Below are 27,117 nucleotides of genomic sequence, written 5' to 3' on the forward strand. Positions count from 1 at the left end.
GTTTATGTAACTTTCATAGCTTTAAATAAATCAGAATAAACTTTCCCTATCATGAAATAAAGTTTCTGGTGGGCTTGGTAAGGTGTTTTATATCTCGTGATCTATCCAACCGAAAAATAATTACTTTGACCAATTCTACACACATTTATACGTGACTGCTTTCAGTCACATATACCCATTGGATTTAACCGTTGAATTATTGACCCTTGGAAATATGTAGGAGTGAAAGTCACTATTTGAATTTAAATCTAATTTATTAAAGCGACTGAAATAATTGATACAAGTTTATAGCGTCTACTCAAACCTTGTTGTCTAGACGAGCGTCTCAATTAGTAAGATATTTGCACACTTACATAAGTACATACATTATGTATTATGCAATTTTTTTATTTACTTAAACCGTAATTGAAGAACGAAACGAAATGATGTGAACGAGAAGAAGGCAAATTTCAGGCGTTTTAAAGATGATTATGGTTGGCTTCGAATTTATAAGTGAGTCGCCAAAGTTTTTGGATTTTGTTCGATATCATGCAGTGTTAAGTCCCAATCTATTGTTGTGTTAAATTCTGGAGAATCACGGATCAAAACTGTGTTATGAAGGGGTAGCCTACACGTGTAGGCTATATCCCACCATATATGTATTAGTTATATTATTATTTCACTTATTGACATCTTTCGAATAATACTTATATACAAAATTTTCACACAAACAAACTTCCTGGGCATGTCCGAAACATTTGGCTGATCGTGTATTAAGTAATTCTAAATAAACTATAAGTATGTATGTGTGGGTGCGGTTTCGAATTTAGCATGCTTAAACGTTGTCGAGCGTTATATTTCAAAATTCTTTTAATAGCAGCCAAACATCATTCCAAATTTAACAATTTTCCAAAAAGTTTCCCCTTTTTCACAAAATTCACACTACACCCCAATCAGCAGAGGAGTGTCGAGCCATCCCGCGGTAAAATAGTTTTGCGCAATGGGTTCCCCAAGGTTGTACGTGTTGGCGAACGTCCGCATGGAAAATCTGTACCGGGATCGCACCGTGGCGTCAAACTTTTCCGTAAAAGTGAATCCTATCCGGACACCTTTCAACTCGGGTTGTTCATACACGACAAAGACGAATCGGTGGGCACCACCGCCTGGCAGAAAACAAATTTTCAAAACCGCGCTAAAAATGTGTACCGAATTTTGTCTATCTTTGACCAACCTATCGGAGGACTTGGGGGAAGATAAGACGCTAATTGTTCTCCCGTCGAGATATCGTCGCCCTGAATGTTGACCACCATCCAGTGTACGGTTTCGCCAAAGAGCGGGACAAAATAGGCGGGAGCGTCGGGATCTTAAAAAATTATATCCTTATGAAGTAAACGAGTTTGGTCACGCAAAAGAAATTGGTAACAAAACTTCTTGGTAACCACAAGAATCACCGCGAAATTCAAATCTTTTACCAAATTTTGTTACCAAAAAAAATGAATACTTACCAATCATGGCAAGAACATAGAATTTATTCGGGTCAGCGTTCCACTTGACGGTCGTGGGTGGTTCGGAGACCTGATTGGTCGTCATCCGAGTCCCATTGTCGATGGCGACATGGCCATACTTGACCTCGAGCGAGGTCGCATCTCCGGCCGACCAGTTGATTGCTTTGGACCCATTGAAGACTTGGGAAGACGCGGTGTGGGCGACGAGAAGGAAGACGGTGGGCAATAGGAGGGCCATCATGTCGGACTGAATATGTAAGTAAATGAGTATCAAACGAAATTCAAATTTGGTTTTAATGGATATCAAAACGAGGCCTAAACTGCGAACTAATTTGCTGAATTATTTTCTTACCGTGTGGCAACCACTGATGTGCTGAGACGACTGGGAACGTTGACACGATACTGTGAGAGACAATGGCAACTGGTACATACATATTAATTGACGAAATTATGTAATTCAGGTATTTTGCTGCATTATTCATTCATTACTAATTAATTACTTGTATGACTTAAATACGAACCAATTGACCACACGGTACAACAGGTATTCAATATTCTGATTTCATTATTCGCCAGATTTCAATTGTTTTATTATGATTATTAAGGAAATTAAGAGTTGTCACCCAAGCGATAACCCCGAATTGTTGGAATATTTGGACAATGCCGTTAATAATTTATGAAAATGTTAACCAGAAATTTCATGATAAATTAAAATGGCATGCAAATTGAAGATAAGTATCCATTCTTTATTATGACCATTACAATTTGAACTGCATTTTAGAAATTTATGCCCCAAAAACGGGAGCATCCAGCCATCCCGCGGTGAAATAATTTTGTGCCACGGGATCCCCAAGATTATACAAGTTTGCAAAATTCTGCATCGAGAATCGATACCGGGATCGGATCGTTTGTCCAAACTTTTCCGCAAATGTAAGTCTTCCCCGTAATCCTTGCAAGTAGGGTTGTTCATACACGACGAAGCCGAAACGATGAGCACCACTACCTAAAAACATTAATATTCATATGTATTTTTTCAAAATTTCATAATTTCCGAATACTAACTAACCAAGTGGTGGATTTGGTGGAAGGTATGACGCCAATTCTTTCCCGGTCGACATGTCACCTCCCTTAACGTTGACGACCATCCAGTGCAAAATTTCGCCAAAGACGGGCACCACTTTTGTGGGTGCATCGGGATCTGGAAAATTTTAAACATGTATTTTCAGAAATTTATCCCGGGAATTTTACATGATTTATGTATACCAATCATTGCCACGATGTAGAACTTGTTCGGATCCGCGTTCCATTTGACCGTCGTGGGGGCACGTTCGACCTGTTTGGTCGTCAAACGGGTTCCATTGCCGATGGAAATGTCGCCAAATTTTACCTCAAGTTTGGCATCATTTCCCGCCGAAAAGTTTATTACGGCGGAACCTTTAAAAAGCTGAGAGGCGATGGGGCAGATTAAAAGGGCGGTGACGAAGGCGAGACGCATTTTGCTTTTTATGGATATTTTTCACTGCGGATTAGGTATGAAAGTTGGCTGAGGACTGGAAGATGTCCAGGGCGCTGGAAATTTTGCTAGATTAGGTGGTTAATTTGAGGCTGAGGAGCAAATGGTATGTATGTAAATGGTAATGAAATTCCGAAACTTGTTTGAATTACATGACTTTATTGCTAAATTATGCTGAAATTAAGGCAGGATTGGGGGTAATTAATTGTTACAGGAGAGCTTAATGGGGATATTATGCTGGAAGAAGTAAAGGTTTGAGGGGGTCATTAATCGCAAAATTGTTGGGAAGATATATTTAGTAAATTAAGATTTGAATAAATATTTATATTCAATATTTTGGATTTTTATGCTACGTACAATTTTAGGTCAAAGATTCAGTTTTACACATAGCTTCTAAAATTACCTTTCAATGCAAAATAATCGGATGAACACTTATTTCATGGATACATACCTAAGTATCTATTTTCTAACATCAACATACATATTATTGGCCCAATAATTGGGTCATGTTTTTAATTATTTACCATTACCATACCATGATCTCCACTATACAGAACTGTATTCAGAGGTTATTTCATAATCATGTATTAAAATAATGAACCACGAATATTATTTTATGTATTCCCTGGAAAATATGTCAGAACTACAAATGTAAGTCATGACTAAATAAACATTCGTTGTTACCCAAGCAATTTAATGAGTATGTTATCAAAAACATGTTTAAAAGCTATTGGCAAAACTCCTTATCATTTCGTTAGGTTAAATATTTCCACTTCACTCCACAGCAATTTCCACCGTATAAATACATACATATTTACGAGCAAATTTACCTATCTGTAAATATTTCGACCTTATGGATTTTGGACTCGTTCACCAAATAAGCTTATATGTAGCATAATCTGATATGCATACTGACATCTTCTACTCGTTGGTTGATATTGGCCTAACTATCTATTTAGTAGATAAATAGATTCAGTTTGACCGGAATCTACACTCTAAATAAAGTTGTGCACAACCAGTTGTGCAAAAGAAAATTGGTAATTTTTGCAAGAAATTTGGCCAATAAATAGTTGTAACGGAGTCAAAATTTACACAACGGGATTGTGTAATTTTAGTTTGCACTTATGTTGGTCTAAATTTGTCTTCGTGTTGGCTAAAATTATTTTTGGTGATTATTGGGTAAAGATTACTAATAAGTTGGCCAATTTTTAAGCAAAAGTTGTGTAAATTTCCGTTTACACAATTGTTGGGTAAAATTTAACCAACAGTTTGGGGTAATATTGGACAACAAGTGGTTAAAAAAAGTTTGCTCAGTATGCCACCACCAAACGCCACCGCGAGGTGGAAGACTTGAAAATAACGACCGAGTTGAAGAGATTATAATTTATTCACCACTTAAAATTTTATAATTAATTATAAAACTAATCAAACATGACAGAACTATTAGAAAGTGCTCTGCATAATTGTGCTCTCACGCATTATCTTGAGAAGTTTAAGGGTAAGGACATCACAAATAATTATTATACCAAGGTTTTACATAATAAAAATTTTGCAAATTCTCAATAGATAATGACGTCGACGACAACGTCTTGAAGACTTTGACGGATTGTGCCGCTGGGTCCATGGAGGAGCGTCTCTTAGCTGAAATTGTACCATCGGTTGGTCACCGACTAAAGTTAATTGCAGCTGTTAGAGAGGTTAGTCAGTTGAGGTCAAGCAAATTAAATTTACAACGTTTTTCTTGTAGTATTTGCGGAAGTTATTTTGCCTCTTTTAAAGATTATTGGATTCATGTTAGAGATGTACACGAGATTACTGGAAACAATGGGAGGGTTAGATTAAATTGTCCATTATGTTCAATGGTTTTTACTTGCTCTTTTAATCTTAAGAAACATGTTGAAAGACAGGTTTGTCCAGTGATTAGATCATTTTTCTCAAATTATACGCACACAGAAAATATTGATGATGTAAATACAATGTCAAACATAAATCAGGAAATATTTTCACCCCAGCAAATTCAGGAAGTAAATGCCGACTATAAACTTATTTTTGTTAAGTCATTACAAATGTCAGGAGGAATTTCTTTATCAAAGTGCAATAACATTCTTTGCGCTGCTAACTCTTTAGTTAATAGTATTATTGAAATTGCAAAACAGTTGTCTATCAAAATCACAAGCCCAGAACTAGTTGTGACAAAATTAAATACATTGAAAGACCCATTTCCAAGTAATAATTCTTCTCAGTATCAAATTGAAAAACTTTTAAGAGAAGGGTCGCTTTTAGTTGACCCGAAAGAAATAAGGTTAGGGTCACACTTTAAATACAATAGAAGTTCTGGTTTGATGATGGAAAAGTTTGACAATTCCTACCAATTTCCATTGTCCGAAACGCTCCCCCTTATTCTTTCTAAAAAATTTGATAACACAAATTATCAAGGGCAAAATTCAAATACAGAAATTTTTGAAAATTTTATGTCAGGAAAATTATTTCGAAGTTTCGAAAATAATCCTTTGTGTTTGCAAATTTATTATGATGATGTAGAAATATGTAACCCGTTAGGATCCAAAGCCAAAATTCATAAACTTGCAATGTTTTATTTTACTATTTCCAATTTTCTTCCACATTTAAAAGTTCAGTTACATAACATTTTTCCACTTTTAATTGTAAAGTCTAAATATTTAAAGGAGTATGGAATGAATTTAATTCTCAAACCAATTGTAATTGAATTAAACTCCTTACACATAAATTCCACCAGATTAAGGTTTTTATCAAAGACTCCATTTACACATGTACAAGTACTTCAATTTTGTGGCGATAATCTTGGTTTGCATACACTATTTGGGTTCACAGAAAGTTTTAACGCAAATTTTAGATGTAGATTTTGTAAGATGGGTAAGCAGCAGACTTTCACTGCCATTGAGGAAGTAATCGCACAAAGACGAAGCCTAGAAGACTATGAAAATGATTTACAAATTAATAATGTTAGCTTGACAGGTATTAGGGAAGGGACTATTTTAAATGATATTAAAGGTTTTCACATTACATCCAACTTTGCTCCAGATATTATGCATGATGTACTGGAGGGCATTTGTATAACGGAATTAAAACTGTTTTTAAAGCATGTGTGCCAAAACGGCTTTTTCTCTCTTACAGAAATTAACCACAGGATATCATCGTCCATTAAAAGTTATTCTCATTCCATTTCCAAATTACCAGAAATTGACATCGGTTTTGTTGAAGGAGACAAAAAAACCTGCTTTTCTGCATCGGAAATGAGCCACTTTTTCTTAATTTTCCCCGCCATATTTGGTGATAAATTGTCTAACGACGATAAGCATTAGATTTTAGTTTTACGGTTACGTAGGATTATTAGAATCTTAATGGCACCACAAATAAGTAGGCCAGGGATCAAGTTGCTAAATTATTTAATTTCTGAGCATCATGAAACATTCATTAACTTGGCTCATAGTAACTTGACCCCAAAATTCCATCACTTGTTACACTACGCCAACGCTGTAGAGCACTTGGGACCTCTTAAACAATATTGGTGCATGCGGTTTGAAGCAAAGCATCGATTGGCAAAAACTATTGGCAAAAACTCGTACAATTTCAAAAATATTTCCAAGACTATTGCAAGGCGCATATCACTTAACATTGCATTTTCACTATGTGAAGAAGTAGGCAGTGGAATAAATTACAAGTCCGGGTCAAGGACAATGTTTAACGATTTGAAGGTTGTGTTCGATTTTCTAAACTCTCCATCAATCCAAACGACGATGTACTTATTGTTGACTCGCTCACAATTAATGGCACAAAAGTTAAATCTGGAAATTATTTCATTTTGAATGACTCTGCTTCCGAGTTGCAATTTTGGCAAATTTGTTTGTGCTTAATTTATGACGAGAAGGCTCATGTTGTTGGAAAGCTGGTAAAATGTGAAGAATATTTTTTTAATTCATTTTTGTTTAAAATATCTGATTTTGGGAAACCGATTTTAATTGACCCTAAAACCCTAGAGTTAGAATATCCATTATTGGTTGTCAACAACCTGGATGACCCGCATGGTGATGGTTTAATTTGTTGCCCAATTGAATTAGTTTAAAAGAATTTTTTGTACATATGTATATATAGTTAGGGAAATCTAGCTCAGAGACTGAACAGCGAGCAGAGCGAGCACAAGTGGAGGAAACAATGAAAATAATAGTTGTAAGAACCATAAATTTTATTGCATTCAAATTTTGTTTTAATTCACAGCTATGTAATTGGCTGTTAAACCATCTTTTTTATTACAGATTGACAACAATATTAGCGTCAATTCTCAAAATTCTGAGAGTGTTGGAGATTTGACAGTGGATCAAGCGGAAGCAGTTGTTATTTTGCAACCATTATTTGTATGAAACATTTTTTTATTAATTTCTGTTAGCGTTTTTTTCATAATATTTTTTTGTGATTTTAGGATATCAAGTCGATTATTTTAAAGTCTGACGAGGAGAAAGGTACAACAAAAGGCAAGCAATTGTTAGAAGAAATTGGAGAAACTAATGTCATCAATTACCGCATTAAGACCGTAATTAAACGCCGCATTGTTAATTATCTTGTCAAGCAGTACAGCTATTAGTAAGTAATCTCGACTATATTGTCCATATAAGTAAGTATGGTGGTAAAGTTAATGAAATCATGTTTGAATGTAAATAGTCCATCCAAGCACGAGAAACAAAACCTCGCAGAATGTGTGGCATCTCAGTTATTTCAAAATTTATCAAATCAGCAACAAAAGGATATTATGGTTAGTAAACATTGAAATTAACTCATTTCTCATCAAATTAATAAGATTTTTTTTCAGAATTTATTTTATAGTCCGTCGACAGTCATCATATCAAATTCGACAGGATCAAGTGTCCGAAAAAGAATTCCAGCATCAGGACTAATTGAAGAAAGGTTAAGGCATTTACGGAAGAAGTACAGCGTTGGATTGTCAATAAATGTCGTCAGCAGTAGCTCTGAATCATACGGTAATTTTGCATTTTATCGACAGTTTCTTCAAAATTCAAATGGGATGGAATTTTTGACAATTTGTTTAGCTCCGTCAGAAGACGACGAAGGGAAAAAATCTTGGCTGGCTTACTCATCTAGTCCCCAGAGTCAGGTTTTAGAATATATGGCGCAAACCTACCCTATGAGGACGGCAGAGATTCGGAATACAAAGGATATTTCGGTAACCCTTTCGCAGTGGCCTCGTCTACTAGAAACTGTTGGAATGGTATAATTAATTAATTAAATGTAAAAGTTTTAGCATCTATAATTTTATTATTAAGTACAAGATCTGTCGCATTTTAGATTGATCAAGATTTCTCCTTTCGCCACCCAGAGAAAAATGAGCTGATGCTTCGAAACTGGACTCAAATAGGTCAACAAATTTGGCAAGCCGCTAAAAATACAAAATTAGACGTTACAAACGAGCTTGGAGTTGAACAGCATATCAATAATTGGACAACTGGTAATGAGTGTAAAATATTTAAATTAAATAATCGTATAATAATATTTAATTTCGTAGACCAAGTCAACAACGGCTCACTTATTTTGCTACCGTATTTATTGTCGAATTCTGCATATACTCGAAGTGGAAAGAAAAGGCGTAGAATTACAGGAGGACAGTCTTCCTATTTTTTCCTCCAGTTTGTAAATGTAAGGCTCAAGAAACATTTAAAATTAATTGCATTATAATTATAATTATTTTTCAATTCATTCATAATATTTTTGAATGCTTTTTTCAGGCAACTGAAGACTTGGAAGCATTTCGATTATCGGAATTGACCAGGAAGCAGCCATTTGTTTTGTGCGTCGGAAATTTGAAAACGTTGACCATTCAGCAAGCATACATCATGGTAGAACGACGACTCATAGCTGCGGAAACTCTCGTCAAGGCGGTGGATACATGCTTCAAAATATTCCATGTATTACAATTGCAATTTCCTGAAGAATGCTACGGCGTTTGGAGTTTTTTCGACCACTCAGTATTCAAAATCAACGAAATTACAGCTCCTCCATCTTGCGTTTTATCACTTAGCTCTCAAATAATATTTTAGATAATTTATCTTATGCTTTCATGCGTTTATAATTATCAGTATTTTTCGTACGCTTAATTAATTACATATACATAAATATTAATTCTTATGTGTGAAAAATGTAATGAATATTGTAAATTATGCTAATGGTTTAAATAAAGGTGTAATATTTAATCTACTTTCAAGTGCAATTTAATTAACCAAGGAGTAAATAATCATCAACTAAGGAGTAAATTCTAGTAAAAATAAAAGTAAAATTTACCTATGAATGAAGGAAAAATTAGTTTCGAGTTGTGTGAATTTTACTCTCTAATTGCATGAAGTTTGTCAGCTGGCATTGGTCAAAATTTAACAATATACTTAGTTAATTTTACACAATTAATGAGTAAAGTGATTGGCCAACTGAGTTGGGTAAAATTTGTATAACAACGTAGCAGTCCCAAATTTCACACAATATTGTGGTATAATTTGGTCACCTTTAGAGCAGAATTTCCACAACTTTATTTAGAGTGTACACGGTTATTCAAACTCTATTTATCAGGACGGTGTTAGCCTTCTAACTAAATTCAAGAACAATTTCCAATATTCTCTTGCTTAGCTGTATAGATATAACATTGGCCGCGGAAGCCGTGGGATCTCTGTGGACATTAGCATGTAGGATAGTGGAGGGAGGGGTTTATATAACATGGACAGCAGATATGTAATAGGGACATTGTTTTTCTGTCCCCATGTTGCGGCGCTTGTAGTGTCAGGCTTGCAAATTTTACTGTTACACTACGATGCAATTATTTCATTCGGAAAACATTGAAGCATTCCCGTTCCTATGCCTTTATTGTCTTTTGCTGGTCTTCTCAGTGTTTTTGTATTCGGTACCTGCTCAAATAAATAAACCCTTACAAACAAATATAAAAAAGTAGCGTCAGACCGATCGAAATTTCCTTTAAAGTGTCACCGTATCCGACAATTATTTATTTGTGACCCTTGACCTCGTCCTCAAGGTCATGAGGTCAAAAATATTAACGTCCTCAAAATCGTTGTCAAATTTCCTTTAAAGTGACACCCCATATGACAATTATATATTATGTTGACCCTTGACCTCGTCCGCAAGGTGATGAGGTCAAAAATATCAGCGTCTCCAAAATCGCGGTCAAATTTCCTTAAAAATGACACCCCATATGACAATTACGTATCTTTTGACCTGTGACCTCGTCGTCACGGTCAAAAGGTCAAAAATTTTGACGCCGTTGGATTCGTGGTGAAATTTCCTTTAAAATGACACCCCATATGAAAATTAAAGTTAAATTTAATTTAGACCACACCCCCTTGGTCTGTGGAATGTGGTCCGATTGACCTCATTTTCGAACTCGACCGAGAACTAAAAATTAGAAGCACAATGGCGAAAACGGGGTTTGATTATGTTGACTCGTTCTGGAGATATCCTGCTTACAGACGGACAGACGGACGGACGGACAAAACGATCACAATAAGTAGCTGACTCTACTTAATAATTTGAGCATAAACTGGATCTCAATTTGTAAGGGAAGATGCAAAACGAGGTTGGAGAGGAGGACGCAAAAATCTTTAATTGTTGAGTAACTAGTGAAATGTGTGATTTAGTGTGCTAAATATTGCGATGGATTTCTGATAAATGATTTTTAAGTGTGCTGGTTTGTATGTGAATTAACTTGCTCAGAACAACGGTTTGGTTAAGTTTAAACGTTATAACGACAATAACATTTATTCACTATTTTTGAGTTGCAAATACATATTTGTCAATTGATACTACCAGTTACTTAATTACTACTTGGGACAATTTAATACAGTTAGTTGAGACAATATTTACAAGTTCACATTCTCAATTGAGGCAGATTGAGAATCGCTATACAGTCTTGTGCAGAGGTTGTAAGGCTCTGCCATGTTACTAGATGTTAATGCTGCCGAGACGGCGGCCGTATTTATGCCAAACGGTCGGACGGGATGGAAGCGGGTGTACGTTCAATGTGAACGCCAAAACTGAAAGCGCATTCCTGAAAGCTCTAAACATAGAACTTTCAGGTACTCGCGCACAATTCCTTACAGTTCATTCTAAAAATAGAACTTATGGAATTCGCTACATCGTCTTGACCTGACATGTACATACATACATACATACGTTGTTACATAAGTACAACAGTTACTCTTATGTAACTGTACATCTAAAAATAAACCAACTGTAATGTGTCTCCAGGACATTTCACATTTCCGCATTTATGGAATTCTTGTATTTAAAATTAGCATAATTATTTATCTACAAAAATACAATTCATGTTTTTAAACATTAATGTAATTGAGATTAGAGTTTGGGAACAATTTTGTTGAAACGCTGACTCCACTTGTAGTCCAAGAATTTTGTATGAGACAAACAGTTTCAGCTCTCTTTTTGACGAGATAATTAAGGTATTTTTTATCCTCTTGTGACATTCCAGCCCAGGGTCGTCTGATCAACGACACTGGGTCGAAGTGTCCTTGTACACAATGAACATTTAATTGAAACGAGCTAGCTACCAAAAGTTGGTCGCAACATTAGAAGACATAGGACGGAGTAGTCCACTTTAGGATGTTTCAGTTTACAAGATGTAACTTAGACATCAGATAATTATATTAATTTTGAGTTTACTCTCCTCATTGACCATTAGAGTTAAAATTTTAGTTCGGTTCTAGAATAGTCATTGACTTCTAAATTCATTTTTGCATGCAATCTCTGCACGTGTACACCTACACCTTTTTCCTACATTAAAATAAAAATGTACTCCGAGTTTAAATGAGTTTTTTCAGTCGGTTCATTTTTCCACTTTACTCTCCCACATTTTGTGAGCATATTTCGGCACCCACAGTTTTAGAGGACTGACGATTCAGGTCACACACTCCTACATTTTTCTCTGGAAAATAAATAAGCTATTTGTTAAAACTCGAGATTCTGTAAAGACAAAAATTTACTTTACATTAAAACATCGAACTTATCTAAAAACGCATGAAATTGATACAATTTTAGAAATTTGCAATTAAAGAATGAATACGGGTGACGGGTAGACTGAGATTAAAAATCTACGATGCAGCATCTTCAGAATCTTAAACATTTGTGGGCATCATATTTGCATAGTTGTGCCAATTAAGTTAATAACAATCTGCTCCAAACCGATCTATGTACATACATATTTACATATTGATTTATGTCCACCAACTCCTAATGAACCTTTTTTCCCTGTTTGATCAATGTGAGCGATACCGTCTGATTGATGCAGAACGTCTGCATCACCAGCGGAGTCCCGCGATCGATAAAGTTCGATCCGAATTTCACCTTGAGGACGGAACAGCCCCGAATTTGTCGTTTTATCAACAATTTCTTCCCCGATAGTCCACCCGCCTTCTTCCCCAAGGATTCCATCACCTTTTCCGACGCCGAGTTGACGAATGCTGCCAAGGTGAAAACGACTACATTGGTCGTCAGACAGTTGACGGCGATGAGGGGAAAGGCCAGAAATCCGGGCATCGCGATGTCTGAGTAATGATTTATCGTGACGTACTGCGCGATTATCAAGTTTGACCGTCTCTACAGACCATACATATTCACATTCATTCATTTAATGATGAATTAATATATTTATTCATTCAATATTTAAAATTTGAATGAATATTGAATGAATATTTTGTTGATAATAGTTTTTAGGATAAAAAATGCTTTGTCTAATTTTATGCCATTCTAGAAAGCTCTATTTAGGTCATGGAAAACATACCTCTGACATATTTTATTCTGATTTTTGAATAAATGAATATTGAGTGAATATCTATTCAATTCGTGTGAATGAATAATGAATGAATATTTTTTTCATCATTCATTTTTAACTCAATGCTTAATGCATAGGGAAAGTCGAGAAATTCATCTTATACTGTGAATTTTGAATAAAATGAATAATGAGGGAATGGTGAATAATGAATAAATGTTGAATAAGGAATGAATTTTTTCTTCAAAGCTTTGAATGAATGAACTTTGAATGAATAAATATTTTTTTAACATGTGTGCTACGGACCAGAATAATTACCTGTTAAGAATCTTGAAGTAACTTAATAGCGAGAGTATTCCCGTGAAGAAAACGTGGACGAACCAGCATCCAGCAGCCATCATCATATGCCAGAACATCCACCCTTCGAACAGATGTACGCCCAGCTGTACCGCACTAAATCCCGCCCTATTCGTACAATTTGGTTGCATCGACATGATGAATGGAGGCGTACAAGGGGCATATCGCAGTAGCAGGAATTGTAGCAGAGCAACGGCAGATAGAGAGATTTCCCCGGCAGGTATGAAAATCCGCATCATTTTGGCGCCAAGGGAGAGTGGTGGCGGGGCGTTATCTAATAGTTTTAAATTTCCAAAATTAGTCTACTTTTTTTGAAAAACTGGTCAATCGCCTTACCAGCCAATAGTTCATCCTCATAGTCCAGGAACGAGTTGATCACCTGAATCCCTGCAATATCCAGGTTCCAATTCCACTTTTGGATGGAGCAAAAGAAATACAAGGAAAAAAAGACGAATCCCTGCAACCGTTCGGTCAACGTTAACCAACCAAAGCAAATATTGGCCAACATGGCTCCCACGTAAACAACGGAGAGCACGCTTTGAAGTCTAAACATGCGAATGTGACGCAGATTTTTAGTCAAAATCATCCGCCCTGAATTCATGTCGAATTCGAAGGGTGCACATTCTAGAAATTTGCAACATTCAAAATGGAATTTAATAATTTTCAGGTATGATGCGAACATCTTGGATGGGATGGAGTCCGGGCGGACTGCGTCGAGCGAGTGGTGACCTAAATGCCTTAATCCCTGCACATGCATACGTAACTATAGCCGTTTAATTAGTGATCCCCTGGGTTCTATAATTCGTCTGATTTTCCACATGAACTTGATATGCATCTCAGGAGGAGAGACCCTCTACATGTCATCTTCAGATTTTGATGCCCTTTGCATATGTTGGAGTACCCTATGAGTCTACTAAAACCCTGAAGTGGTTTGATGCCATGGCCCTATTTGCGCCCGCCACACCCACTCAAAGGTGTAAAAAACATGAAAAAAACCCTATTTTCAGGTGCTTCAACTACCACCAAAAATCCAATTTTGCTCATACCTGTGTGCAGCTTCACTCAATTTTCGTAAATTGAAGCTTCATTCACGATGAGGGAGTGAAGGAGATTGAAGCTGAGTGAGGGAGTTGAAAAGTTTGATCGAGTGAGTGAAGCTGAGTGAGGGAGGCCCAAATGAGAAGTGAGTGGAATGAAGGGTTAAGGAGATGAAGGCTTCCTCTCCTTCATCTCTCTTACTCCTTCTCCTCCGGGTGAAGGAATATAAGGTAGATAATTAGTTTACATACTCAAATAAGCGTTGCAATATTAACATAGGACCGTCTCATATTACCCCATGCAATTTTCACCGTGCCCCAGTCCAATCTCACGTTGCCCCAACCCAGTCTTACGTTGCATTAATCCAACTTGCAGATGCATTTTCTGACTAAATTTTATTTGCTTTTCAGATACGCTCTGGCCGATTGAAACGGTGCCATGGTGGCACCGACCGTTTTGCTATGCTCTCCCTCTAACCAACCCGAACCGTCTGTTACGCAGCATTATGACCAGAGGTTGGGGGATAACACATCCATCCGTGTTCTATTATGGGGTCATCGTCCCATTTATCATTTCTTTCATCGCGTTTACAGCAACTGGCAGGATCGGGAGGAAAGGATAATTGAACATAATCTGCACACAAATTATGACATGTTTTCAAAAGGTTAATAAAAAATCCTAAATTAAATTTATAAAAAATTTCATATGGGCAGGGTTTTAATTTGTGACATATTTAAATAGGTTTGAACACGGGTTTTCATACGTTTGTATGTGCATATGTAACACTAGCGTATAAGCCCGTCTGCCGCCGGGCGAGAGCGTATTTGATTTTCGTGAAAATTGAGTCGGATTTTTCATAATTCCAACGAATTATTTTTTTATTATATCTATTTATATAATTAGCTACAAATGCCTGTTGGCGAGGGAAGTGAAACTTTCTCCATTTTTACTTCCGTCACGGAAAATTAATTTCACTTCCGTTGCAGACAAACATTTCCAGGTTATAATATAGATAATATGCACATGCAAATATTATTTGCATTTAGCAAGAGAGGAATTGGAGTAATATTCATGTGCATAAATATATATATCCTAACCCACGGTTGAATAGTAATTATGCATAAATCGTTATGTATTTAATTCGATGCAATTAAAGATTAAAATACAATTTCGGAACAAAGTAAAATTTCCAATTTCATCAGGGGCACAAAGAATTAAAGAGTGAGGGAATTTTAAACTCAATCTGGCGAATAAACAACAAATGCAAAAATTCAGGAAATATTTCAAAGTTGATAAATATTTCCCCCTTGAGTACACGCCCCCACTGCAAAAATAAGACCACGACTAGTAGAATTCTCGTGAGAACATGAGTCCTAAAAAAACTCAATCAGCGAAGGGCATCGCCCAGAGAATTTTCGAATTCACCGACGACGAAGCTATCCACTACTCAACGTCAAGAAAGAACGTCATTTCCGTCATGAATCGCATTCATCGGGATCGCATTGACATGAAAATAGTCCTTGAACAATTGGGCAAAACTGACTTTATGGTCTTATCATATCCAACTGACCACTCCACCTATGACGAAAATATGGAGGTGGAATTGAAGATGGAAAATTCTGTCAGTATCGACAAACTCGTGAAGAATGTGGGACAGGTGAGCGACAGATTTCGTGATGACAGGTCAAAAGTTGTGCAAAGTCATATTTTAAAATTTAATTTTTATCTTATTTTGATTTTACTTAAGGTGTTGAAGGGGAAGTTTCTACTTTGTCGAACGATAACCCCGTCGAGCAAGATGAACGGAGTGGACGCCGCTGTGGAAGATGTCGAAGGAAAGAAAGCCATGCGACTTTCCCTGTTCAATTACTCGGTTGAAGCTAAAATGGGGAAATCGGATTTCGAAGCGGTCCTCCCCTTGGGGACGATGTTGATTGTGAAGAACCCCGTGTTTAAAAAGCCTACAAGCCTAACGCCCATCTTTGGGCTGATTGTTGAGAATCCGGCCGATGTCGAGTTGCTCAGTCCGAAGAAAATGGAAAAACTCTTTCCAAGTAATATTTACACATCATTCATCACTTAATTATATTCGTGTAGTTACGTTAATAATAAATTTTTGGTCCAGGTGTCCACTGGAAGTCAGATCTGCCCCAGGAATCTCGAGCCCTGTTCGCTTCTCCACTCCTTTGGGAATTTCCTCCTGACCAAAGTGACCTTGAGATTGCTACCAAATTGAAGCTGGTGGGAAACAAGGCTTTCGTCGAGAACAGGGCAACGGACGCGATCCGATTTTACGATGTTGCTCTAGAATACTTGCCTGTGATGGAAGAAGTGGAGATGATAACTCCAGCCTCGTCAGCACTTTTAATTGACATCTTGTCCAACAAGGCGGCCGCTTTGATCAAACTGGAGTGTTTTAATCCAGCTCTAGTCTACACTGGAAAAGTACTTGGGAGCAACACCGCTCACGTTAAGTCGATCTATCGTCACGCCAAAGCTCTCATTGGACTTGGACGGTATTCCGAAGGTGGCGAATTCCTGGATGAAAAGATCAAGCAGCTCGGAGGAGAAGAGAATAAAGATATTCTCAGATTGAGGTGTGATTTCAAAATATAAAGAATAACAAACTTAAATATTTTTTGAATGAGAATTAAGAATTTAAATGTAGCTTAACTGAATTTATTATTATGTAGATCAATTGTTGCTGAACTGGGAAAACCGCCCAGAAGAGACGTTGTCATTGCTCTCCGTAACCCACGGCGAACGAAATATAATCAACCTAAGTTAGATTTACCGGCCGGGATGCTTGACCGCATCTACGAATTTGTGGGAGCAATTGAATTCGGGAACGCGAAGAGCGAGATTGGCGAGTGCCAAGGAGCCTTTGCCACACAAGATCTCGAACCTGGAACGATTCTCCTGGTTAGCAAACCCTTCGCCGGGCTGTATGTTCGGCCAGAGGAGAAGAAGACATTTTTATTGAACACGTCCACCCATGAACATCTCGTCGGCCTTATGGCAAACAAGATCCGTCTGGATCCCGATCTTGGCCGAGACCTTTACAAACTGTGGGCTGGACCTGACCTCAAATTTTTGACGGATAAGGAAGACCCCGTAAAAAAGGTGGACATTGCTCGAATCCGAAATATTTGCCACTTTAACACCCGTGGATACAAGGATGACGATACTTTCATTTCTTGTGGTGTTTACATCCCCTCGTCGAAAATAAATCACAGCTGTATTGACGCCAACGTTATGTATCATCATCATGATGTCAGTCTTATCATGATGGTTACGACTTTCAAAAAGGTGAAAAAAGGAGAAGAAATTCTTATGAGTTTTGTTAACCCGTTGAAGCCGTCGGGGGGAAGAAATACCATGGAAAGTACTGGTAAGTTCAGGCGGCCTATTTTTCAAAAATATATTGATTTTGTCATTATCTAACTAAATGAAATTTAAGTTGAGAAATTTGTGAAAAATTCGAATACAAAAAACTCGACACAAAAAACCTTTACATTTCCCTTCAAATCTTTGTATGTTTTTTCATTAATATTTCGCAATTATTTTATCGTTTTTCGAAAATATTGAAAACATATTTCTACTAAATGTTGCATTTATAAGTACATGTAAAAAGCTTTCATTTTATCCAGGTTTTATCTGCAAATGTCGCCTATGCGAACTGGAACGATCTGAAAACCCTGATGTGATTGCGAGGAGAGAAGAAATCCTCCAGGATCTGGTAGCTTGCAGCATCCCGATTTTCTACCCATGCCATTCCCAAATGGTTGCTGAAGACTTGGCAGCAATCGCCGAACTCGAAAGCCTTCATACAGGAACGCCCGACCTGAATTTGGCTTTGGCGAATTCTCGAATTCACGCCCTTGTCGCCGTTGTGTTGGTAGACCTAGGTCACTATTCCGTGTGTTTGCCCATCATGGAGAAGATTTACGCCGTCCTGGAAAACATCGCAACCAGCCATAAGCATCCTGCCCTTCTCGCAAGCATTTTGGTTTGTTGTATGAATATGGGCAAGGAAAAGGCAGTGTTGGAAAGATGGGCAGAAGAACTAAGGAAACATTGCCGTCTTTATGCCGGCTCTTTGGAATATGTTCGTGAAGGTGACCATCCCACGATTCCGGAGGAGTTGAAAAAATTTGGGATTGAATACTTCACCGATACTGACTAACTAATTAATTAGGGATGCAAAGTTAAAGTTTTTGTTAGTATTTGAATATTAATAACATTTTACATTTTCGGCTATTTCTACTCTTTGTATGGTTAATTTTTGTGTTATGGTTTTCAACGATGCTATCTTAATTTGATCCATTAACTAATTAATGGATGATCAATAAAATGTAATTACTATTTAAATTGAAATGGTTGATTAACAAATCTTAGTTTATTTAGCACTAGTTGTTTACATATCTATTACTATTATCATGTAATGTCTAGTGTGTATTGCATGCTGCAGTTACGTAGGCGCAATTAAAGATTCAAATAATAGTAGTAAAGAATTAAGTAATTTCTAATTTCATGCAGCTTTTCTAAAAAACCGAATGAGGTGCAAATGGAAGGAGGGAATTTTAAACTAAGCCTCGCCTCGCTAAGAAGGAAGAGAAGAGATACAAAATAAGGCACAATTTTTTCCAGCTCATAAATATTTCCCCCTTGAGTACACACCCCCACTGCAAAAAGAAGACCACGACTCGAAGAAGATGATGGGTCCTAAAAAAACTCAAAAGGCGAAGGGCATCGTCCTAAAAAACTTTGAAATTTACCGACAATGAATCTATCCGCTACTCAACGTTAAGAAAGAACGTCATTTCGGTCATGAATCGCATTCATCGGGATGGCATTGACATGAAAATGGTCATTGACCAATTGGGAAAAAATGACTTTATGGTTTTGCACTATCCAACGGTTCACTCCACGTACGACGAAAATATGGAGGTGGAATTGAAGATGGAAAATTCTGTCAGTATCGAAACACAAGAATGCGGGACAGGTAAGAATTGTGGGATGAATTAGTGAAAAGTAATGCAAAAGTCGTAATTTAATCGTTATTTTATCTTCTTTAAATGAAGGTGTTATACGGGAAATTTTTACTCTGTCGAACGATAACCCCGTCGAGCAAGATGAACGGAGTTGACGCTGGCGTGGAGGAAAGAACGCTATGCGACTTGCCTTATTCAATTACTCGGTTGAAGCTAGAATGGGGAAATCCGATTTCGAAGCCGTCCTCCCCTTGGGGACGGTGCTGATCGTGAAGAACCCCGTGTTTAAAAAGAGTTCACCCGCATTGCCCATCATTGGACTGATCGTAATGCCTGTCTTTGGACTGATTGTTGAGAATCCGGCCGATGTGGAGATTCTAAGTCAAAAGAGAATGCAAGCACTCTTTCCAGGTAATATTTGGACACGATTTATTCAGATTTAGATAACTTGTTAATACCTTTTTCCCCAGGTGTCCACTGGAAGTCAGATCTGTCCCAGGAATCTCGAGCCTTGTTCAATTCTCCACTCGTTTGGGAATTTCCTCCTGGCCAAAGTTACCTTGACATTGCTACCAAATTGAAGAACGTGGGAAACAAGGCTTTCGTCGAGAATAGGACAACCGACGCGATCCGATTTTACGACCTTGCTCTTGAGTACTTATCTGTGGAGGGAGAAGACGAGAAGACTCCAGCAGCTTCGACACTCTTGGTAGACATCTTGTCCAACAAGGCGGCCGCTCTTATCAAACTGGAATGTTTTAATCCAGCTCTAGTCTGCACTGAAAAAGTACTTGGGATCAAGAACGCTCACGTTAAGTCGATCTACCGTCACGCCAAAGCTCTCATCGGACTTGGACGGTATTCCGAAGGTGGCGAATTCCTGGATGAAAAGATTAGTCAGCTCGGCGGAGAAGAGAATAAAGATATTCTCAGATTGAGGTTATTTGAAGTCCAAAATATGAAGAAAAACCAACTTCAATATTTAGTTGTTTTATGATGTAGAATGTAACTTAATTTAAAATTATGTAGATCAATCGTTCCTGAACTGGGGAAACGGCCCGGAAAAAATGTTGTTATTGCGGTCCGTATCCCACGGATAGTGGTCATAGACACGGAGTTTAATACCGATGGCCGTGGTGGGACACGACAAGTGATACATAATCAGAATCAGCCTCAGGAACCTTTACCGGTCGGGATGATAGACCGTATTTCTGAATTTCGGGGACCAATTCAACTCGGGAAGAGCAGCATTGGCGAAGGCGATGGATTCTTTGCTACGCAAGATCTCGAACCTGGAACGATTCTCTTTTTTGGCAAACCCTTCGCCGGTTTGTTCGTTGAGTCACGGGAGAGGAAAGCATTTACTTTGAACGCCATCACCCACGAATATCTCGTCGGCATTATGGCAAACAAGATCCGGCTTGATCCTGACCTCGGCCGTGACCTTTACACCCTTTGGGCTGGCCCTGAACTTAAATCTTTGACGGAGAATGACATGCAAATCACAAAGGTGGACATTGCTCGAATTCGAAATATTTGTGACATTAATCATCGCAGCAACAACTTTGAGAAAGACCGCGAAGCTTTAATTTCTTGCGGCATTTGGGTCCCCTTGTCGAAAATAAAGCACAGCTGCATCGATGCCAACGTTATGTGTAATCATCACGATTCCAGTTTTGTGCTGATGGTCACTGCTTTCAAAAAGGTGAAAAAAGGAGAAGAAATTCTGGCCAGCTATGTTGACCCATTGCAGCCGTTAGCGAGAAAGGATTATATGGACAGTCTTGGTGAGTAATTATCATCGTTGGTCTATTTTTTCAAAAATAGGTTAATTTTGTCAATAATTAAATTTGGGATCACAAATTTTAAGCAAAGATACGAACCAGTGAATCATTAAAATAAATTTGAAACACAAAATCACTTTTCTTTTTAAATCTGCAACCTTTGGAACGCTGATGCAAATGTGACATCAGCATTTCAAAGGTCAAGGGATTCAAAATACATAGATGTAGTTTTCATATGTATCTCGCCTCTCATGTGTGTCCAAACCATATTGTGTGCAGGAGGAGATCACGAAGGGGAAGAGAGGATAGGAATGAGGAGCACAGAATGATGCCTACGTCATCATGATCATGAGGGCGTAGTTTGTGCATATGTAGCGTAAGTAAAGGTAGTGATCAAGTAGGCGTGGCTTATGTGATCACGTATATATAGAGTAAGCAGAGAGAGAAGAGAAGGAAAGTGTAGTTTTAGATTCAAGATCAGCAGGTTAGATTTAGTGATCATCAAGATCAAGTTCAAGGTTTAAATCTTCGGAAACTTAATAATAAGTTCCTCTCTAGATAATTAGTTAAAATTAAAATAATAGCATTAGCTCTCCCACGTATTCATAATACGAGCATTTCTGTAAAGTCAATATTTTTCAGTCGGTATTGATGTAAATAAATTTAATCATAATTCTTATAAAAAAGTGAGTTTCTACTACAAATTTCTTGCACAACATCACAAAGAAAAAGGGCATCCGCGAAAGTGGATGTGAATCAGGACACGCAATCCCATAATCGAATAGGGAGCGTTACAAATCCTTTCACATTTTTCCTAATTATGTACGTATTTGATAACTGTCTAGTTCTTCTTAAACAGTAAAGATATGTTTCCGCTAGAGGTGAGCTGGATATCCATTTTTTTTGGATAATGCATGGCCCGATCCAATCCAACTGGATTTGGATGGATCGGATCTGAAATTTGTTGGGTGAAATGGATTTGGATGGATTGGATCTGAAATTTTTTGGGCCAAATGGATTTGGATGGGTTGGATCTAAAAAATTTTTGGTGAATTGGATTTGGATGGATTGGATCTCAAATTTTTTGGGTGAAATGGATTTGGATGAATAGGATCTGAGTGGATTGGATTTGGTCCGATTGGATAAATTTCGTCACCATAAAGAATATCAGGAAGTGTACTTTTTAACACTGCGATACAGTAACTGGGCCATACTTTTGCATGGCACACACAGTGACAAATATACCGTCCAATCAGATTTATCCCGAACACTAACTATGAGTATATATAATATATATACTATATATACTACATATATATAAATATATATAATAAATATATATAATATATATATATTTGTTTGGATAATCCATGCCCTGATTCGATCCAACTGGATTTGGATGAATTGGATCTTAAATTTTTTTGATGAATCGGATTTGGATGGATCGGATCTGAAATTTTTTGGGCCAAATGGATTTGGATGGATTGGATCTGAAATTTTTTGGGCCAAATGGATTTGGATGGATTGGATCTAAAAAATTTTGGGTGAATTGGATTTGGATGGATTGGATCTGAATTTTTTTGGGTGAAATGGATTTGGACGGATTGGATCTCAAAAAATGACGATCCAGCTCACCTCTAGTTTCCGCGATGATTCCGTTGAATTTATACATACATGTAAAAAGCTTTCCCTTTATATATTTTTGCAGGTGTTATCTGCAAATGTCGCCTTTGCAAACTTGACCTATCAGAAAGCTCGGCTGTGATTGCAAGGAGAGAGAAACTCCTCGGAAGTCTGGCTTTCGACGCCATGACGAATTTGTACCCATCTTGTCCCCACATTCTCGCACGCGACTTGGCAACAATCACGGAATTGGAAAATCTTCATGAGGGCAGCCCCGACCTGAATTTGGCTTTGGCAGATCCTCGAGTTCATGGCGTTGGCCTCGCGTTGTTCGGACAACAACGTTACGTGGAGTGTTTGGCCATGTTGACGAAAATTTACGCCGTCTTCGGGAACATCGCGACCAACCATCAGCATTCTATCATTGCCACTGGCATTTTGATTTGTTGTATGAAAACGGAAAAGGAAAAGGCAGTGCTGGAAAGATGGGCGGAAAAACTAAGGAAACATTGCATTCTTGGCGCTGGCACTTTGCAAGAAGTTCGTGAAGGAAGTGAACCCACAATTCCCGAGGAGTTGAAAAAATTTGGGATTGAATTCTTCAATGATGTTGACTAAATAACTAATTAGCCATGCTAAATACACGTTTTTTACATTTTTGAATAATTACATTTTACATGTTCCTCGGGAATTTCTACTTTATGTATGGTTAAGTTTTGTCGTTTGGTTCTGAACGGTGTTTAACTTACTTTAATGACTAATAAAATCCAAGTAATAATTAAATTGGAATAATTAATAATAATAAAAAACAAACCTTCCTGGTTTATTTAGCGCTAGTTAATTACATATTATCATGTACAAACTACCATGTGTTGTAATTGTCTGGACATTTCAGTAATTTAGTTTGTCATACATTCATGGCTCATCCTCAGTTATTTTGCATTATTCGAACACATATATATGTTTACATCCTGCGAACAAGTTGTAGAAAAATAAATATTTGGAACATGTACATAAATCGAAACGAAAACGAGAAATCTGGTCATGAATCATGATCATTCATATTCATGATGCAGAAGAGACACAGGAACTAGTAAAAAAAATAATTCAAATGCATCCCTTTGTATAATTTATTGGACGGCCAGAAGAGATTTCATAACTTTCCTGATTATTTAAAATAGTGAGATTCAACTAGCAATTCAACCACTTAATTGAACCACCGTGTGATTTAAAATTGGTGGCATTGCATTTGAGGGAGAAATTGAGTAAAATCCATGTAAATAGAGGAAATATTATTTAATTACTCCCACAATATTCATAAATTGCTATGCAACAACTATGTTAAGTTTGGTGCAAATAAAGATTATAAAATAAAATAGTGCCGAATAAAACAATTCCTAATCTCAGAAGCTTTTCTTTGACGGGGCACCAAGAAATACAAAAGCGAACGAGGGAATCGCACCGCAGCATCGAGAAAAAAAGTGAAAAGAGCAGAATAAAAACTTGTACATATTTCCAAGTTGATAAATACTTCCCCCTTGAGTACACTGCAAAAAATAAGGCCACGCCATGGAGGGCTCTGATCAGACTAGTGTGACTCCTGAAAAACTTCAACCGGAGGAGTGCATGGCTAGGAAAATTTTGAAATTCACCGACGACGAAGCTATCAGCTACGCAACAACAAGAGAGAACGTCATTTCCGTCATGAATGGAATCCATCGGGATCGCATTGACATGAAAATAGTGCTTCAGCAATTGGGAAAAACCGATTACATGATCTTATCATCTCCAGAGACCCACTTCGCCGACCCCACCTACGACGAGAGTATGGGGGTGGAATTGAAAATGGAAAATTGTGTCAGTATCGACACGCTGGTGAAGAATGTGGGACAGGTGAGAGACACATTTCGTGATGACAGGTCAAAAGTTGAGTAAAGTCATGATTTAATTATCATACTTTGTTTTTCCTGAAGATCTTGAAGGGGAAGTTTTTACTTTGTCGAACGATAACCGCGTCGAGCAAGATGCAAGGAGTGGACGCTGGTGTGGAGGATCTCGAAGGAGAGAAAGTCATGCGACTGGCTCTCAACAATTACTCGATTGATGCTAAAATGGTCAAATCTGATTTCGAGGCGGTCCTCCCCTTGGGGACGGTGCTTATCGTGAAGAATCCCGTGTTTAAAAAGCCTTTTCCCCAAATGCCTAGCTTTGGACTGGTTGTTGATAATCCGGCCGATGTCGAGTTGCTGAGTCCAAAGAGAATGGAAGCACTCTTTTCTGGTAATATTTTTGGACATATTCGGATTCGTGTGTAATCTAACTTATCAATATGTAAATGTCATTTCCAGGTGTCCACTGGAAATCAGATCTGCCTCAGGAATCTCGAGCCCTGTTCGATTCTCCACTCGTTTGGGAATTCCCTCCTGGCCAAAGTGACCTTGAGACTGCTACCAAACTGAAGAATGTTGGAAACAAGGCTTTCGTCGAAAATCGAGCAACTGATGCCATCAGATTCTACGATGTTGCCCTAGAATACTTGCCTGGTTTTGAGGAGGAGATGACTCCAGCAGCGTTGACACTCGTAGTGGACATTCTGTCCAACAAGGCGGCCTGTCTGATTAAATTGGAATGTTTTAATCCAGCCTTAATCTGCACTGGAAAAGTCCTTGAGATCAACAATGCTCATGTCAAGGCGATCTATCGTCACGCCAAAGCTCTCATTGGACTTGGACGGTACGCTGAAGGTGGCAAATTTCTGGACGAAAAGCTGAACGAATACCCATCGCTTGGAGAAGAGAGTAAAGATATTCTCAGATTGAGGTGCTATTTAAAATCCAAAGTTATCTACAATTTAATGATTGGAATTGAAAATTTTAATTTCATCCAGATCGCTGATTCCTGAACTGGGAAAACCACCCGGAAAAGAACTTATCTGTGGGGTGCGAAGGCCTCCACCAAGAACGTCTGCCGGGCCTCAGCCACCTTTACCGGTCGAACTGGTTGACCGTATCTCCGAATTTCGGGGACCAGTTGAAATCGGGAAGAGCAGCTTTGCCGAGGGCGAAGGATTATTTGCCACGCAAGATCTCGAACCTGGAACAATTCTCCTTGTTGGCAAACCCTTCGCCGGAGTGTATGTTGACCCACAGGAGAAGCCAACATTTTCATTAAACACTGTCACTCACGAGTATCTCGTCGGCGTTATGGCAAACAAGATCCGGCTGGATCCCGATCTTGGCCGAGACATTTACAAACTGTGGGCTGGACCTGACCTCAAATCTTTGACGGATAATGACGTAAACATCACAAAGGTTGACATTGCTCGAATCCGAAATATTTGCAACATTAACTACCGCGGACGCAACTCTGACCGCGCCGCAACTTTCATTTCTTGCGGTGTTTGGATCCCCCCGTCGAAAATAAATCACAGCTGTATTGATGTTAACGTTATGTATCATCACCATGATATCAGTCTTATCATGATGGTCACTACTTTCAAAAAGGTGAAGAAAGGAGAAGAAATTCTGGCGAGCTATATTGAAGCATTGGAGCCGTTGGAAAGAAAAAAGTGCATGGAAATTATGAGTAAGTTCAAGTGCAGGTAGTCTGTATTTTTCAAAATTATGTTAATTTTGTCAATCGTTGATGAAATTTTAGGGTGAGAAACTGCTAAAAAAATTATGGTACTGAAACGAACAGTGGACTTCGAGTAATTTCACTACACCAATCCCTGTACTTTTACTTTAAAATCGTCTTTACGTTTTTTTCGTAAATATTTTATAATATTCTTATCGTCCTTAAATATTAAGAACATATTTCAGCGAGATTTTTTCACATGTAGTTTGCATTTATACAAATAAAAACTTTCCTCTTGTATATTTTTTGCAGGGTGTGTCTGCAAATGTCGCCTATGCGAACTGGACCGAACCCATATTGTCCCCAAATTAAACCCAGCGACTTGGTGGCAATCGCCGAACTGGAAAGTCTTCTTGCTTCCACGCCCGACCTGAATTTGGCCTTAGTGAATCCTCAAATCCATGTGATTGTCGCCATGATATTGGTAGATGAAGGTCACTATTCCGTGTGTTTGCCCATCATGGAGAAGATTTACGCCGTCCTCAAGAACTTCGCAACCAACCATCAGCATCCTTCCCTTGTCGCAAGCATTTTGGTTTGTTGTATGGAATTGAACAAGGAAAAGGCAGAGCTGGAAAAATGGGTGGAAGAACTAAGGAAACATTGCCGTCTTTATGTCGGCACTTTGGAATATATTCGTGAAGGAGCCTATTCCACGCTTCCGGAGGAGTTGAAAGAATTTGGGATTGAATACTTCACCGATACTGATTAATTAGGGAAGCTAAACATATTTGAATAATAACATTTTAAATTTTCCTCGGCTATTTCTACTTTTGTAAAAAAAATGTATAAATTGGTAAAATGCAGCAGCTATATTTTGTTCGGTGAAATTAAAAATTAAAATAAAATATGTAGTCCAAAA

The 27,117-nt window shown here is 37.9% G+C and overlaps 7 protein-coding genes across 7 annotated transcripts; 5 read left to right on the plus strand and 2 right to left on the minus strand.

The window, feature by feature from the left end:
• Positions 1–831: 831 nt before the first annotated feature.
• Positions 832–1,942, minus strand: LOC110863407 (protein D3). Its single transcript, XM_022112706.2, has 4 exons — positions 1,837–1,942; positions 1,485–1,731; positions 1,211–1,342; positions 832–1,142 (listed from the first exon to the last, which is right to left on the minus strand). The coding sequence occupies exons 1-4, from the start codon at positions 1,912–1,914 to the stop codon at positions 922–924; spliced, it is 678 nt and encodes a 225-aa protein (XP_021968398.2). The 5' UTR covers positions 1,915–1,942; the 3' UTR covers positions 832–921.
• A 267-nt stretch (positions 1,943–2,209) lies between these two features.
• LOC110863599 (protein D2) lies at positions 2,210–3,098 on the minus strand. The gene is made up of 3 exons (XM_022112947.2): positions 2,748–3,098; positions 2,551–2,682; positions 2,210–2,487 (listed from the first exon to the last, which is right to left on the minus strand). Exons 1-3 carry the CDS (start codon positions 2,977–2,979, stop codon positions 2,270–2,272), a joined length of 582 nt encoding a protein of 193 aa, XP_021968639.1. The 5' UTR covers positions 2,980–3,098; the 3' UTR covers positions 2,210–2,269.
• Positions 3,099–3,976: 878 nt separating this feature from the next.
• Positions 3,977–6,362, plus strand: LOC118434143. The gene is made up of 2 exons (XM_035846952.1): positions 3,977–4,495; positions 4,564–6,362. The coding sequence occupies exons 1-2, from the start codon at positions 4,429–4,431 to the stop codon at positions 6,336–6,338; spliced, it is 1,842 nt and encodes a 613-aa protein (XP_035702845.1). The 5' UTR covers positions 3,977–4,428; the 3' UTR covers positions 6,339–6,362.
• A 6-nt stretch (positions 6,363–6,368) lies between these two features.
• On the plus strand, positions 6,369–9,236 carry LOC118434144. The gene is made up of 9 exons (XM_035846953.1): positions 6,369–7,203; positions 7,290–7,388; positions 7,454–7,614; positions 7,693–7,783; positions 7,841–8,009; positions 8,079–8,257; positions 8,335–8,494; positions 8,552–8,682; positions 8,772–9,236. The coding sequence occupies exons 1-9, from the start codon at positions 7,189–7,191 to the stop codon at positions 9,081–9,083; spliced, it is 1,317 nt and encodes a 438-aa protein (XP_035702846.1). The 5' UTR covers positions 6,369–7,188; the 3' UTR covers positions 9,084–9,236.
• A 6,204-nt stretch (positions 9,237–15,440) lies between these two features.
• Positions 15,441–18,592, plus strand: LOC110843117. Its single transcript, XM_022089082.2, has 5 exons — positions 15,441–15,875; positions 15,966–16,272; positions 16,344–16,815; positions 16,912–17,609; positions 17,869–18,592. The coding sequence occupies exons 1-5, from the start codon at positions 15,585–15,587 to the stop codon at positions 18,402–18,404; spliced, it is 2,304 nt and encodes a 767-aa protein (XP_021944774.1). The 5' UTR covers positions 15,441–15,584; the 3' UTR covers positions 18,405–18,592.
• A 745-nt stretch (positions 18,593–19,337) lies between these two features.
• Positions 19,338–23,368, plus strand: LOC118433984. Its single transcript, XM_035846540.1, has 4 exons — positions 19,338–19,623; positions 19,683–20,151; positions 20,242–20,999; positions 22,705–23,368. The coding sequence occupies exons 1-4, from the start codon at positions 19,392–19,394 to the stop codon at positions 23,235–23,237; spliced, it is 1,992 nt and encodes a 663-aa protein (XP_035702433.1). The 5' UTR covers positions 19,338–19,391; the 3' UTR covers positions 23,238–23,368.
• Positions 23,369–24,188: 820 nt separating this feature from the next.
• LOC118433986 lies at positions 24,189–27,117 on the plus strand. Its single transcript, XM_035846542.1, has 5 exons — positions 24,189–24,512; positions 24,593–24,899; positions 24,968–25,439; positions 25,507–26,204; positions 26,508–27,117. Exons 1-5 carry the CDS (start codon positions 24,189–24,191, stop codon positions 26,627–26,629), a joined length of 1,923 nt encoding a protein of 640 aa, XP_035702435.1. The 3' UTR covers positions 26,630–27,117.

This window comes from Folsomia candida, unplaced genomic scaffold (assembly GCF_002217175.1).
Source record: "Folsomia candida strain VU population unplaced genomic scaffold, ASM221717v1 Fcan01_Sc001, whole genome shotgun sequence".
In the NCBI taxonomy this organism is placed as follows: domain Eukaryota; kingdom Metazoa; phylum Arthropoda; class Collembola; order Entomobryomorpha; family Isotomidae; genus Folsomia; species Folsomia candida.

What these genes read in the sequence shown, in the direction of transcription:
- LOC118434144 (XM_035846953.1), top strand. An exon ending in AGCAACAAAAGGATATTATG is followed by an intron (nt 7,784 to 7,840) that starts GTTAGTAAACAT and finishes ATTTTTTTTCAG; the next exon opens with AATTTATTTTATAGTCCGTC. An exon ending in CAGTAGCTCTGAATCATACG is followed by an intron (nt 8,010 to 8,078) that starts GTAATTTTGCAT and finishes CAATTTGTTTAG; the next exon opens with CTCCGTCAGAAGACGACGAA.
- LOC110843117 (XM_022089082.2), top strand. Translation starts at nt 15,585, where the DNA reads ATGAGTCCTAAAAAAACTCAATCAGCGAAGGGCATCGCCCAGAGAATT. An exon ending in TCGTGAAGAATGTGGGACAG is followed by an intron (nt 15,876 to 15,965) that starts GTGAGCGACAGA and finishes ATTTTACTTAAG; the next exon opens with GTGTTGAAGGGGAAGTTTCT. An exon ending in AATGGAAAAACTCTTTCCAA is followed by an intron (nt 16,273 to 16,343) that starts GTAATATTTACA and finishes TTTTTGGTCCAG; the next exon opens with GTGTCCACTGGAAGTCAGAT.
- LOC118433984 (XM_035846540.1), top strand. Translation starts at nt 19,392, where the DNA reads ATGCGACTTGCCTTATTCAATTACTCGGTTGAAGCTAGAATGGGGAAA. An exon ending in AATGCAAGCACTCTTTCCAG is followed by an intron (nt 19,624 to 19,682) that starts GTAATATTTGGA and finishes CTTTTTCCCCAG; the next exon opens with GTGTCCACTGGAAGTCAGAT. An exon ending in GGATTATATGGACAGTCTTG is followed by an intron (nt 21,000 to 22,704) that starts GTGAGTAATTAT and finishes ATATTTTTGCAG; the next exon opens with GTGTTATCTGCAAATGTCGC.
- LOC110863407 (XM_022112706.2), bottom strand. Translation starts at nt 1,914, where the DNA reads ATGTACCAGTTGCCATTGTCTCTCACAGTATCGTGTCAACGTTCCCAG. An exon ending in ACATCAGTGGTTGCCACACG is followed by an intron (nt 1,732 to 1,836) that starts GTAAGAAAATAA and finishes TTACATATTCAG; the next exon opens with TCCGACATGATGGCCCTCCT. An exon ending in CTATGTTCTTGCCATGATTG is followed by an intron (nt 1,343 to 1,484) that starts GTAAGTATTCAT and finishes TAATTTTTTAAG; the next exon opens with ATCCCGACGCTCCCGCCTAT.
- LOC110863599 (XM_022112947.2), bottom strand. Translation starts at nt 2,979, where the DNA reads ATGCGTCTCGCCTTCGTCACCGCCCTTTTAATCTGCCCCATCGCCTCT. An exon ending in CTACATCGTGGCAATGATTG is followed by an intron (nt 2,683 to 2,747) that starts GTATACATAAAT and finishes AAAATTTTCCAG; the next exon opens with ATCCCGATGCACCCACAAAA. An exon ending in TCCACCAAATCCACCACTTG is followed by an intron (nt 2,488 to 2,550) that starts GTTAGTTAGTAT and finishes TAATGTTTTTAG; the next exon opens with GTAGTGGTGCTCATCGTTTC.
- LOC118434143 (XM_035846952.1), top strand. Translation starts at nt 4,429, where the DNA reads ATGACAGAACTATTAGAAAGTGCTCTGCATAATTGTGCTCTCACGCAT. An exon ending in TTATCTTGAGAAGTTTAAGG is followed by an intron (nt 4,496 to 4,563) that starts GTAAGGACATCA and finishes AATTCTCAATAG; the next exon opens with ATAATGACGTCGACGACAAC.
- LOC118433986 (XM_035846542.1), top strand. Translation starts at nt 24,189, where the DNA reads ATGGAGGGCTCTGATCAGACTAGTGTGACTCCTGAAAAACTTCAACCG. An exon ending in AATGGAAGCACTCTTTTCTG is followed by an intron (nt 24,900 to 24,967) that starts GTAATATTTTTG and finishes TGTCATTTCCAG; the next exon opens with GTGTCCACTGGAAATCAGAT. An exon ending in AAAGTGCATGGAAATTATGA is followed by an intron (nt 26,205 to 26,507) that starts GTAAGTTCAAGT and finishes TATTTTTTGCAG; the next exon opens with GGTGTGTCTGCAAATGTCGC.